At 36.5% G+C, this 14,776-nt stretch overlaps 1 protein-coding gene across 1 annotated transcript in view; it reads right to left on the bottom strand.

Annotated features, from left to right (window-relative positions):
* LOC149794203 (kinesin-like protein KIF23) overlaps positions 1–14,776 on the bottom strand; it is an 86,184-nt gene that overhangs the window by 42,090 nt on the left and 29,318 nt on the right. Inside the window, exons 9-11 of the mRNA XM_089968311.1 lie at positions 13,867–13,979; positions 4,784–4,905; positions 672–774 (exon numbers count right to left, since the gene is read on the bottom strand). Of these exons, the coding sequence (XP_089824437.1) occupies positions 672–774; positions 4,784–4,905; positions 13,867–13,979 (338 nt within the window). The remainder of the gene's footprint in view (positions 1–671; positions 775–4,783; positions 4,906–13,866; positions 13,980–14,776) is intronic.

Genomic DNA, 14,776 nt, shown 5'->3' with positions numbered 1-14,776 from the left:
TTTGTTAAACTAATGTGTCAAATCTGACAATAATCCTTGTATGGAAACAAAACATACAGACACTTCATATAGTTAAAAAAAAAAGCTTAAAAGCTATTCACAATGTGACTTTAACTGGCAACTCTTGGATCAATCTTTGACCACGATGCTCCATGTAAGCTGATGAATTCAAAGTATAATGCCTCTCAGATATGTTATAATTTGTGCTCCCCCTACTTAAATGGACCAATATGACCATGACATTTGACCTCTATAGTGGCAGCAACATTTTACATCCCATGACAAACATATTCAATGACAATTCATCTATATCAACAGTGGATAATATTACTGGTTCCAAAAAGCCCAACAAAGAATTGCCCTGTCACATAGATCTCTGACCCCCCTTTGCCTTTAATCTCTTTGAAAGTTCTTTCCTCCGTGATACACTTCATGCAAAGTCTGACACTGGTTCAAATAGGTGATATTGCCCCTTAAACTTCACCCAAAAAACTGATGCTAGATGGATGGGCAGATAAACACAGTCTGCAACATCTAATCTTCTGTAACATTTGTCATTTTTGTCAAGATGGAAATGTAGCATTATTATACATCACTCAATGAACTCCAGCCAGGATTTAACTGGACCAAAGGAAAAATAATCATTTCATGCAGTAATGAAGACATCTTACCAGCCTCTTTCAATCTGTCTCCTTGATTTTTAGTTCTGTTAGTTCTCTCACTGCCAGCTAGATCCACCAGGGACAGCTGACTAACACACAACCTTTCAGGGTCCTGGGGGAAAGAACAAAAATAGGTTTAAAAACATCAGTGATTTAAACTTAGCTTTCCTACGTGGTATAAAGCCCAAAAGATTTGTGTAATACTTACCCATCACTATTTGCTTTGCTTTCCCCATCCAGGAGTAACTCCCCCCATCCAAGCTCATCAACTGCCCATTTGAAAGAAAGTTCTAGAAGATAAAGAACACTGACCCAGCCTGACACCTACAGCATAGGCCCATGTGACTTATTCCTCATTGATTCTTTGACCAAATTTATGGCATCAGAGCAGCATGGATGAAGGGTCACTCACAATACTGACAGAAAAGTTTCACATAATTAAAATTAGTTTTGACAACCTCCCCAAACTACATTTTAATAGAATCATTACATTATAGTGTTGCTGAATTTGCAAGTTCAGAAAGAGGCTGACAGCCTCAAGAAATTGGTATAAATTGATGTCAGACTTGCCAACCATAACAAGATTGTGTCGATTATCTCAACAAGGCAGTTGATATTTTTCTGTAAGTTTGACCAGTTTTCAATAAGGTATAATAAAATAGATGCTATTGTCAAGTTGGAAAATGTGTATTTAAAAAGTTTGGTACTCCAAACTGATGCATCGAAAGTAAACATGTTCATCTTAAAAGTTTGTAAAGCACTCATATACATTGTTTATCTACAGTACAGCTGCACAAACTTCAGTTCCAAACACTGTGTAGCTTAATGGATTGTTATCTCACCAGCTGAATATATTGGGATTTTTTGTTTCATTTCACATGACAGTGGCAATCGTGTCTCCTGCCATATGACATACTCAAATCGACATGCAATGTCCAATAAATGTAATTGTGTCCCTTCATGCTTCTATTAAGACAAATCGGAATATTCATTTTTATTCTTCTGTACTGATTATTAAAACATTTTTAAGAGGATTATATTTTCTTTTTTTCGTTTTTAACATGTAATCCACAGTTTTGATCATGCAGATGCTTTCCATGGAAAAATATGTGCAGTTTAAAGCATCTGAGGTACTATTGTAAATTAGTCTGGTTCTCTAATTCCACTAAAGTTTCTATCAAACTCAGACCAAATCTAACAGACAAGCCAAAAATCCAGATTTTATTGCAACGATCTTATTTCCAGTTTTTCCTTTTATTCCTCAATTCCGTATTATAAGAGTCATTTTCGTGAGACTTACAGCTAAATTGTAATGGCTGGTATGTCTCTGATGGACACAACCATTATGGTATGGGTCTTTCCTACTGTAATGTGACAGGAATGCTTTATAAGCTGTTACTATTGGGTCCATCAATAAAACGGCTTTGGTCTTGTGCACCAAAGACCAAAGGTAAAAGGAGACAGTAGCATGTAACTGCAAAACACAGTTCTCTACATGTCCTCCAGTGAATAATGATTGAGATCGGCCCAAAAAAAGTGAACATAGCACCAACTTCAAGGGCTTTAATTCTCATTAAAAAAGACCCTTTCAGTGAAGGACTAATAAGCTTTCCTGTGAGTGAGGACAATCCATCTGAAGACATGCTCTTAATAGGTAGGAGCAGGGCTTCCCACCCTTTCTTATTTTTAGTGGACCAATAAAAATGTAAAGCTCTAATTGGGCTGACAAGCCTAACCTGATCATCCCCAGTAGTTTGCATAACTGGGGATATCAGTAGTGAGTGGAGCAGGTCAAAGCTGCTGACCCTGTGCCAGAAACCATGATTTGTAACTGAAAGAATTATTATTACCACTAAACCATGAACAATCGTTGCCCACAGATAAGGCCTGAAGATTTTCATGCAAATGGTAAGGAAAGCAGGATGACAGGCATAAATGCAAGGTTCTCGAAGGAAGCACCATTCAATGGCTCATAAGGGAGTTTTGAGATGGCCTCAAAACCACACGAGATTCAATCTCATCATCAGAGAACAAAATATCAGTCTCTACAGCTCTAAATAAGTGGTAAGTTGAGAAAAATGATGGAGACAGAATAACTTCTCCCACCGAAAAGAATGAGAAGAAAGTCCACCACTGCACTCACACGTTTCTTACTGCAACAATAACATAAGATTGTTCACTTTAAATTATATACCAATAAGTGGACTGCCTGGATGATGCCAACCTGACAACCCTAACAACGCATTCTCATTAAAGTTTTTTTTTCTTTCTACAAGTTACACCAGTTTTAAGTAAGGTGTAAAGTAATTATCAAATACTGGTATTGTCAAGTTGGAAAACATGCATTTACAAAGTTCAAAGGTGTGACTGGAGACTAATGCAGTGATGGTAAACATGTTCAACTACAAAATTTGTGAAGTATATTTAGATCTTTTTTTACCTCCAGTATAACTTCACAAACTGCAGTACCTAACCCAATGGAATTCAATGACTGCTTGCTATCAACCTGACATAACCTTGGCTTTTTTCCCCCAAATGCACATTGCGATGGCAATCATGTCTTTGCCACAAGACATACCCAGATTGACACGGGTGCAATAAATGTAATTGTTCCCCTTCCTACCTTTTCGTCCCAAGAATCCAAAGAATATGAATATTCCATTTTTTCTCCTGTACTATTAATGCATTTCAAGAGGATTATTATCCCTTTTGTGTTGAAAATGTACTGCTTAATGGATGTAATTTTTTTTTAAAAATTCTACATTGATTGTGCAGATGTTTTGCAGGAACAAATATATGCAATTTAAAGCAACTGAGGTACTCTGGTTCCCTGACCAACTCCATTCAAATCTAATATCAAACCTGGATCCAAATCAAAGAAGACTAACCCAGTAACAGGAGTTAATGCACATTTCTGTAATTTTTGCTTTAATTTGTTAAGGCCATATTTTAAGGATTATTTCTGTCAGACTGATGGTCACATTATCAGGGTTTGCATGTGTGGATGATGGATGTTTCAAAACTGGTCCTAGCAAAGAGATGGTGGAGAATCTGTGGATTCATGTAGAGAAGGGAGTCTCTGTGCTGTGACAGTAGATCCTTCCACTGATGTAATCACCTGAATTTGTCAAGCAATAGGTTTAGTCAATTACTGAACAAGGACTGTTGGGACAACTACAGACAGGCTATCAGAATTAGTTGGGCAGCCGAACTTCTGACATTGTAGCGCACTTGCAGAATCATTCTGCAGGGTGGGAAGGCATAAGAAAAAGACAACCCCACCATAGACCAAAGACATTCACTGCCAAAGCCTGATGTAGGAATGGAGGCACACAAAAGGGGGCCTTTCTTTTCAACCAAGCCCTGAACAAGCTTACCAATTGTCTCCTTCCACAGTTTAAACAGAAACTCTGCAATGGATTGGTGCTGACACCATTCCACGAGTACATTCCTGCCCCTTTTAGACAGGCAGTCCATAATACTCTTCTTGCCTGGAACCTGGAGAGTGAACCCTGTAGATGGACAATGAAACCATGTGGGGGCTCAAGATTGGATTCACCATGTCAGCAAGAACCTACAAAAAGCTCTTTTAATTCAAGCAACACAGCCTATGATCACATGATTGCTCTATTAGATTAGGAGGATAATTATGGAAATTTTACCATCAGAATTTTACATGGTGAATATCATGAACGTAAGAGGCTCTTATTGGTTTAATTGGGTCTGGTGGTTATCTGGGCCACAGCCACAGGACCGATCAAATTCAGGTTTTGTCTCTGTAGAGCCAGGTTGAATATGCATACCAGCCAACAGCTTCTGTGATGTTTTGAGCTAAAATGCTGTGTTCGAACACAATGCTGCTAGCAAACCTGCATCAGTAACGTACATATATAGACCATGCATCTATAACAACCAAGTTTAACTTGCTATATTTATATATAATACAAATATTACCTCTTTATACTGAATACCTACTCATAAACATCACTTACAAATCATCATTTGTGGTTTGTTACCTTATCTGATGATCAAATAATGTCAAAAGCTAATTGCCTATTAACCTTCTGATCTTGCAGACAATATGCCTGACAAGTATATTAAAGATATTTCTTTGTATGTACCTGTAGTGCCTCCTCTCCACGGATATCTAGAGGGCCTTGTACAAGCCTGATGTTAAAGATGCTGTGGCTTCTACTGGATTCAGCATTGAGAGATGTGTGAGCAACCTTCCTTCTCTTCTGACCTGCGTTATAGAGACATCAAGATACAGTTTATAATAAAGGCATCAAATGCTTTGTGTGTGATCTAGATTTTTAACATAGCTTTAACAATTTTCCAGTCATACTGCTACAATGTCTGCAGTGTGAGTTTATAGTGATGTCTATTACTAGGGCATCATGCAGCAAACATGTGGCATTATGTCCCACCCAGACACATTATCCTGACACCAGGCTGACCAGTTCTAATACTAACCTAGCGAGGCAGCTGTTAGTACCATTTTTGTAAGTCTTTGGTATGACTCGACCGGGGTTTGAAACCATGACCTCCCACATAATGCTTTTTGTCCCAATGTACATTTATGTGAAATATTTGATAACAGAAAAAATTCACCCAGAGAAACAAAATTGGTTTATTTACATAAAAACATTAACTATGACCCCCACCATGGATTTTGACCTTCAGCTTCATCAGTTTAAGGAATGTTTTATTTAAACTTGTTTACTTAAGTACACCGCTCCCTCGATAACTCGCGCCCGGATAACTCGCGATCCCGCTTATAACGCGGTGTCTGTCTTGGCTCCCGATTTTTTCCAGAGAAAATGTATTTAAAATATCTTTAAAATATGCTGAACATGAAAAAAATTACGATAAGAATTGATAAATTAAACCTTGATACATTGCTCGTTTTATCATCGAAAATGGTGATTAATGCCCGTAAAAATATAATCCATATTTTGAAATTTGCAAGTTCTAGAGAAGAATTAATTTCAGAGATCTCAAAAACGCTTAATTACGCGTATTTGGACGCCAATTTTTGATCTGGGACGCAGAAAAGGCGGGAGTCCTCCGTACGCATGTAACAGGTGCGCGGGAAAATTCAAAGATTTGCCGGTCCTGTTTCAGCCACCTGCTTTGTGGGAAAATGTGTTGATCAGTTTACTGTGCTGATATTTACAATGACAGAATTCAGTGACTGAAAGACTCTTTGATGTACTGTTGCTATTTCATAAGAGTACATTAAAAAAAAAAAAAAAGAACATGATGCAACAGCTAGGCGGCTAGTTCAAAGGCTTTGACTTGGCGGCCGAGTGAAAAAATATACTGATATTTAGTGATTGAATTCAGAGGCAGAAAGACCCAGTTTTAAAATCCTAGCGAGACCTCTGTTTAAAGATATCATATATTATGTAAGTTTTTAGGATAAATAGTTGTCATTATACTGTAAATAAACAGTCTGGTGAAATAGCGATCAATGAAAACTTCTGGTAAATGTTAACAGGTGGCAACAGAGAATGAAATAAACACCAATTAAACGACTTCCTGTGTGAAAGTCACGTTCTAATCCTTTAATTCCGTTTCAGTGTAAACATTATAATTACAACATAGTCTGTTCACTGAAAACATGAAAAGAGTCAATCGACCGTCACATCGAAACCCGTGAGTACTTCTGTGAGAACCTAATTACATGTACATGCCGGCTTTGTTTTGATCAACAACTTGGGGAAGTGTTTGTTGTATTAAAAAAAAATCGATTACAAGAGACCTCGGGTGCTGGATTAAGGGTCTTGGAGCTGCCTTTGACGTAAAGCAAAACAGTAACAGAGACAACGACGACGATAGTGACTTCGAATGTTTCAGTGAAACTGATGTCATTAATGCCGAGGCTGTTTGGGAGAAATTAGTACAGACTCATGGTCCTGAGATGGGCGTTTCTCTTGATGGAGGAGTGGATTTGTTCTGACAATGATTGCCCTACAGCCGCATATATGTCAGATGAAACTATAATTATTTCTATAGAGAACAAATTTGCAGCAGAAGACGATTCTAACTGGAATAACACAAGTGTTGAAAGTGATGCAGACACAGATGTTGCACCCCCACCCCTCTGCACAGGAAGCAAATATTTTGATATAGCCATAAGGTGGCTGGAGACCCAAAATGTTGACTACGTAAAGCTCATGCAGTTGAGAAATGTGAGGGATTTTGCTCGGCGGCAGAGAAACCAAGGAGTAACACACACAAAAAAAATTAACTGATTTTTTTCAAAAAGTGAATTGATATTTGTCAAGCGTGGCACAAACGGCAAGTATTAACTTGTTCTAATTTACGTTGTTTTAAATTTGAGACCAATTAAATATGTTAGTACTGATTAACTCTTGTTTTTTTGTTTTTTTTCATTTTACTTCTATCGCATTCAAATCTATCTATCTATCGTTCGATCGACACTGTTTCTCGAAAAGAGTCGATCTTTTGTGTAAAAAAAAATTATAATTTGGCTCAAACAATAAAACTAGAATGTATACAATTCAACATAAAAATTAGTGACGCAGTACACAATGTGTGAAGTGGTACACATGTTCAGCGAACGGAAACCACGTGGAATAATGTTTTCAATGATCGCCTCAATATACTGTAATTTATCCTGAAATTTTTAATGTTGTCCTATGAGAAAATAATAAAATACACCGTTATGAAGAGATATTTATTAACAGTTAATCTCAGAACGATTATAAAGTGAATATTCAACAGTATAATCTGCCTACCCCCCCCCCCATTTTTCCGTTATGTCGTCAATCACTTTATTGGTTTTGGGCTTATTTTATAGGTCCCTCGATAACTCGCCCCTCGCTTATAGTGCGGTCGATGTTTCTGGACCCCGATGTGCGCGAGTTATCGAGGGAGTGGTGTATAATGAAGATCACCTAAACCTAATAAGATATACTGCCCTATAGTCACTTAAATTTTTAGTACACAAAAATGGATACTTGCATATCATCTGAAATGGATAAACACCATTATTGACAAGCCTCAACTTAGGGCTGTTCCAGTAAAACATATACCCCCCCGGGGGAAGGCACTTTCAAATTCAACCAACCCACAACAGAAGCAATAAAAAAAAAATTATGATCCACCGTCAGATGTGTTTTAATCAAAAAACACTGCCCCCTACAGAAGCATATTTATTAAAAATAATTTCTGGCTATGGGTTAGTGGGCAGTAGAAGTGATTTTAATGTTGGTTTGGGGACAGAAGCGATTTAAATGACAGCTGACTGTAGGTAATCTACTGAATTCTTATAGATTATATCTACTGCATATTTTATTTGTATTCATTCATTATAATCAATCTTTTGTCCTTTTGTTTGTTTGTCTGTCAGCCAAGTATACTGTGAAGTCACAAATTTTCACGGTGGCTTATTTTTTGTAGATGTCTTTAATCAGTCCCTTAATACCTACTGATTTAACATCCACAAATACAGATTTTATAATAGATATTTCTATTCTAATACAGATATCATGAATTTGTATCCTTACTAAACTCTGTGTTTACTAAAGTGATCACTATGTCTTGCTATTTTTCTTTGTTCTCAGGCATGCTGCTTTTGATTAGAATAATAGTTAAAATCTTGTATTGCTTTAAATGTCTGGTCAGATTCTATGATTCCTTGTTAATTTTTTCAATAAATGTTTTGGTAAACTTATAATACATGATTTGTCAGAAGAAAAAAGACATTGATGCCTGTGGAAGTGATGTTGCATTATTTCAGTCTACTTTTACACTATATCATTTCTTGTAAGAACATATATTTCAGTTACCAATGTCTTATTTTTATGCTTGTTGCAAGACTAATATAAAGTTATTAAAAAATACACCAAGTCAAACATCTTAATATCATAAGTCATTTAATATCATTTTCCCCAGAACACTCATAAAATAAATGTCATTGCAGTTAACTGTATTGTCAACAGCATCATCATCATCATCACTGCTGGCCATGCAGTAACATTCTGCACTTTCAATCCAGTTGTCACAGGTTCTATCTCCCACTTCTAGTCTTTCATATGAGACTTATACCTATGGCCTTTCATGACAGTGTGGTATAAGATGCTTGTCTTGTGATACAGATCTGAGGGGCTTCCATGGCAGTGGTACAAGATGCTTGTCATGTGATTACTTGCCTCCAGTGTGTAAATGAGAATGTTGCCAGTTACTTGTGGAAGGTCAGTGGTTCTACGTAAGTGGTTGCTGGTGTCTCAAAAGGACATGGATTTTCTTCAGCAGTAAAACTTGCTGCCATATATAGATTCTCTTCATCTGAAAATGTTGTAAAGGCCATAATGATCTATCGAAACCCAAGATCTCATGTCTAAATGACTTCGGCTGTTGGAGATAAATGTCAAATCAACACATACTCCATGTGCCCAAGTGTACTAAGGTGCTTGCTTTTACATCACTTGCACATCTCACAGAGTGAGTTTGTGTCACAGATCAACCAGTTTAGGTTGGTGGTCTTTAGGGGTTCTTCCTTCACCTAATATATTGTTAAAAATCAACTGTGGCAACAGCAGCAAAGGTACTAGTCAATCATTTTTGCCACAGCTGTATAAGTTTATAACTTTTGACTTGAGTAATTTTTGTAGACCTTTGAATATCGTCAATTATGCGTTTCTGACAGTTACCTAAAAGTCATCATCAGTTGGTACAAATGGATTTTTCATGGTAAGCATATAAGATGGAAAAGTCTTGAGCAATCCTGCATCACACACTGCTGAAAAGTTTATATTTTAGCTCACTTAAATTTTCTCTAACAGTGTTCATTGTTCCAACTAGAACTGTTATAACTTATTCAAGCTATATTCTCCAATATCTGGAGATATGCATCTGTAATAAATATTTGTAACAAAGTATGAGAATGCATCAATGTTTTATCAATAATGCATTTGAACTGAGCAACAACCACAATCAACAAAGAAATAAAATTATTCACATCTCAGACAGAAGTACAGTGTATAATCATAATCTGCCAAAAGATTTTTCAATTTTTAATTTGCCAAATATTTTTCCAACCATACTGATTCAGTGGACATATCACCAGAATGGACAGAAACAGACCAGAAGGTTAAAATTGATTTGATACATCTTTTAAGTAGCTAAATTCATACTGGTTTAGTTAAATGTACCTGTTTATTGTCTTCGTTTTGATGAAATTTCTTACTGAAGCTAAGAAAATAATGTTGCACACATAAAAAAGAGGCACACTTCTACTCATTATTGTTTTTATTATACTTCTCCATTGCAGCCTGTTGTTATGATCTTGTCCCCCCATATACTGTTTGTCTTGTTTATGATATGCATCTAAATTTCTCACTTACTTTTCCTAATACTACTATACAAATCTTCTATGAATATGCATATCAGCGTGAAACACAATGGGGAGACTAAATCCAAGATTGAAAACCTCTACATTTCTAGATGTATTCTGCTTGGATTCCATATTTCTGAACAAAACTCACGAGTTCAGGACTCTTTGTACTAATTCAGTTCCCACTGCAAACCTGTGCAAACACCATGATATTAAAATTCAGTTACTTAAAATTTCGAGTGCTCATGATCAAATTTGTATCAGTACAGACACATCTACGCCGACAGCTTTTGTAAAAAGAAAACCATAACAGCTGCATCTATGCAAATTTGAAATGTGTGCTTTCAATAGTGCACCCAAAGAGTCAGCTGCTGATTTCAGTAATAAGTCGTCCAAACTCCGGTCTGTAAAGGGACAGAAATTATGTTAATAAAACAATGTCCCATCACTTTTTTCAGTTACAAGTAGGACAAGCTCTCAAAAAATTGCTTCTACTAAAATCTTACTTTCATTATCAACCAATCAGGAACAGTCAAACCCATATATATTCTATTTTATCTTCACTGATTTATAGTATGGTTCTTGTTCTTTCACATCAGTAGTAATGCAAGTCCTTTAACAACTCTCAATGGTTGTAAGCCTTTTTTGACCAAGCATACTGGACACACTGTAAGATAATGTTCAAGTAACAGAAATACCATGGGACCAATAAAATTGAATTGTCAAGTTATCTCCCCTGCAGGGATGCTGCCAGGATTTCAGGATTTACTCCAAGTTTTGTGTGTGTATGATCTCCAATGAGGAAGTTGTGGCGTGAGGAATAGCCATCATTAAATATCTCCCTAACACTTAAATATGTCACTTTCTTACTATTCCACTCTTACAGCTCTAATAAAATCAAAATTCTTGAAGATATGTCATCTCTAGTTGTATAGCGATTATTACTGTGATGTTATTGGGCATGGTCACATGGTTGTGGTGGGGTCTTGGTTGGGATGGCAGAAAAACCATCGGCCTACTCCATATTTGACAGTTAATTACTATGTTGTCAAAAGAATTAAAATACTGATAGGAATATACAGAAATAATGAGATTATTATTTAAGTAGAATATGTGGTGAAAATACGAGCACTACTTCTACAACTTTGCAAAATACATCTTGTACAACTATTCTGTTGTTTCTAACAACACTGTAATATGGCAATAATTTCTGTCCACTTTTTACTTAAGTCCCTTGCTAATTAATAGTTTTAGATTTTACAACACTAAGCACATTTTACCTTTTGACAATAACACATGATTACAAATATTTAGATTGCAAGAAAATAAAAGTTACAATTTTATTAAAAGCACTGGTACCAGTAAGACTTAAGGAGCTGGTAAAAAAAAAGAATCAGGATGAACAGATTAATAGTGTAGTAAAGAATCCATATATCAGAATGACATCAAGTATTTTTTCATCAATTTCATCATTAGTTAATGACACTGCTTAAAAATGTAGTGTACTAGATAATAAGACTTTTTTTTAGTCATCCAATTTGTAATACAAATGCCAAATGATGGCTTGGAACCAAATGCCAAAAGGTCTGCAGAAAATACTACCATGATCAAAATATACATGGAAGAACCAAACACAAATAGGACAAATTTGATTAATCTTGCTTTTGAGTTTACACAGATCAGTCAGTCTCTTATGTTTAATGTCATTTAAGTTTTGCACATAGAGAGCATGTACTTCATTTGGTCATACATCTGCAAGATATAAAACTTTGTCTCTTTATTCTTTTGTTGCCATTGTGGTTCTGCCAACTAATTATCCACACACAATTATGTTGTATGGGGATCCTCTGATGTTCACTATGAGCATTAATCTGTTAAGTGTTTCTGAATTTAATATGATCTTCCTCCTCTGTGTCCGAATATTATTCTGTGCTGTGAACTCCTTTCATTGGCTGCTGTCTGAAAGGCATATGCATAACTAGCTTGAACAAGTTACTATTCTTTATGGTTGTGCGATTTTCAACATCACACAGGTATGGCCCCATGGGTATCCTCTCTTGGATATCTCTGTTCCAAAAAGTCCATAACTCCCATTTTGGTAAAAATATGAGTCCCACCAGCAAAAGTTGCAGTTCCCTCCCAGAAAACTATGCAAATTATAAGAACTATTGGTTGCCGAAGTTCAATTTCTACATTCTTTATTACAATGACATAGCTCTTGTTTGTCCATCAGAGTGAAGGTCTTATTCAAAGCACTAAGCTAGGCATCTCACATTTGGCTACTGTCCCTTCCAAACTATCAGTTCTGACAACTTTAGCACTCACCTGAATCTCATTATAATCTTCGTCAGTTTGCCGTTGAACCCCAAAATACTCATTTAAGTCTAAGTCTCAACATGTCATGATTCCGAGGTCACATGCACTGCTTATTCCGTTACACTCGGAAATGAACACAATAATGAAAGCTGAAGTTGTTTATTTCATGTACTGTTATAAATGACCACAGGTACATCTCTGGGTCTTTCTGCTTCTGAATTCAAGCACTGTAAATATCAGTAGATATTCCCACCCAGATGCCAGTCAAAGCCTTTGATCTTCCTGTTCACCTATTTCAGCATGTTCTTCTGATTTACTCTTTTAATGGTGACAATGGGAGGTGGGGGGGCTTTCAACCACTAAATTCTGTCATTGTAAATATCAGCACAGCTACCTGATCAACACATTTTCCCACTATGCAGGTGATTGAAGCAGGACTGCCAAATCTTTGAATTTTACTGCCAACATAAATAACAACTGCCATCCAAACACGCGTGATTATAAGCATTTCTGAGACCTCTGTCAGTTTTCACTAACATGAACTCTGCCAAAGATTCACTTCCTTGAATCAGTGCTTTGGTGCCTCTTATGCCAGATTTTTCTCTTTTATAATTCTGTATTAGGGTTTTAAGCCCAACATTCCCATAATCTGCTTGGTTAGACATGGGTATCTTTAATAAATATAACTGGCATATTGTCCATCAAACACGTTCATCAGACTCGCACTCAACATCAATTTGGGGCGCAAAATCACACACTGGTATTTCCAGTGACATTTTCCCAATGTCTAACAGACCAGTATACATGAAATTCATTGTCATCATAGCTATCACCAACCAGTATTTGCCGAATGAAAACGTCTGAAGACAAACCGTGTTGTGATTCAGCCATTTTGGTTTCCTGTGTGGCCCTTATTCAAAATACATTTGTAAAACTTCCATGATGAAAGTAAGGCTAAAACTACCATAAAATGATTGTTCCAGGGCCCAATGAACCAATCAAATTTAGTTTAACAGCCATTCATGTCAAACTGAAGTATCCAGACATCTGGATGTCGCATCATATCAAGCGCTGAGAGACAGCTGCAAAGCACGATTTTTATATCTGCGATGTTGACATAATTTGCTTAACATGTATCACTGCCTTAAATGTACGCGAATTTGTACAAATTATGTGCACTCGCGTGTACTGGCATAATTTTCTGACCCAATGTTTTATTCACATTAGACAGCCAGGAGGGGGGTTAGATGCAATTTTAAATATATATGCATTGTTTTTTTCTGACAACCCCACCAGCGATTTCTCATTTTGTTAACACAATCCACAACAGAAACGATTTTCCTAACCAACCTTCCACTGTCAGAATGAAAATAGTTCGAAACACAACCTCCTACATAAGTTTTTGTGAAGTGCCGTCCCGGGGGTGGGGGGGAGGGATGGGATATGTTTTACTGGAACAGCCCTTATGCTGAACTTATCACAAGTGCCATCATGCACACAAAAATCATTTAAATATAATCATACCTCTATATAAAACCTCAAATGCCTCCTCTGGACTCTTAATTTCCACCTCTGTACAGCTCATCACGTACATGTTGTCAGCAGCATCTGTCCTAAGTATCTTTGACTGCGGAAGTCTGGAATTTAAAAGCAAAAGAATTATGTGGAATGCCTGATCTTGCACACACTTACTGTATAGAAAGTACAAAGTAGTCACTGGAGCATTAACATTTTTTTTAAAAAGGAAAATTTAATTCAATTGTGTTTGTTAAATAATGGAATTATGTGGTCTTGAAATAAGCAATAAAGTTTCACAATCCAAGGATGTAAAGTCTTAAACATAACGATAGCCTTTTCTTCTCTGTAACTGACTTTGTCATTGCTAACTCAAGGTCCTGTCACAATTTTTAAAAAAGATTCCTGACCTTTTCCAAACCAAAAACTAAAAATATCCAGACCTCCCAAATCCATATACTAACACTTCTCCCAAATGCGAATTAGCAGACACGTTACCAGTTTCTGACCAAGACAGTTGTAATAAGGAAAATTTAAGACTTTCTCTAGTCATTTTCAACGTTTCCACAGCATTGACAATCATGTTACCCAGTCAATGCACAAGTCTACATATAATATGCAATAAATCTAATGGCTGTCTTTCATACTTTTTATTCGCAAGCATGATGAATTATCTGATTAATCCTGTTAATATGTTCGTGACCACTGTTTTAACCTTTTATGAGGCTGTCATCTCTACCCTTAACACATTTTTACCTGGATAACATTTCCAGACCGGATGATAAAAGATAAAAACCAAATCCTACTCAGATGGGTGTTGTGCATGAAAAACATTGGTAGTTTTAATAAGGTAACACTGTATAGTTAATCTGGTTTCCAACCATGACCTACATAGTCTAAGATGAAAACCCTGATCCGG

Source organism: Sinohyriopsis cumingii, chromosome 8, assembly GCF_028554795.1.
Source record: "Sinohyriopsis cumingii isolate HCF-2022 chromosome 8, ASM2855479v2, whole genome shotgun sequence".
Lineage (NCBI taxonomy): Eukaryota > Metazoa > Mollusca > Bivalvia > Unionida > Unionidae > Sinohyriopsis > Sinohyriopsis cumingii.
Note: the sequence above shows the minus strand (reverse complement) of the source record. Positions and strands in the feature narration are given on the sequence as shown.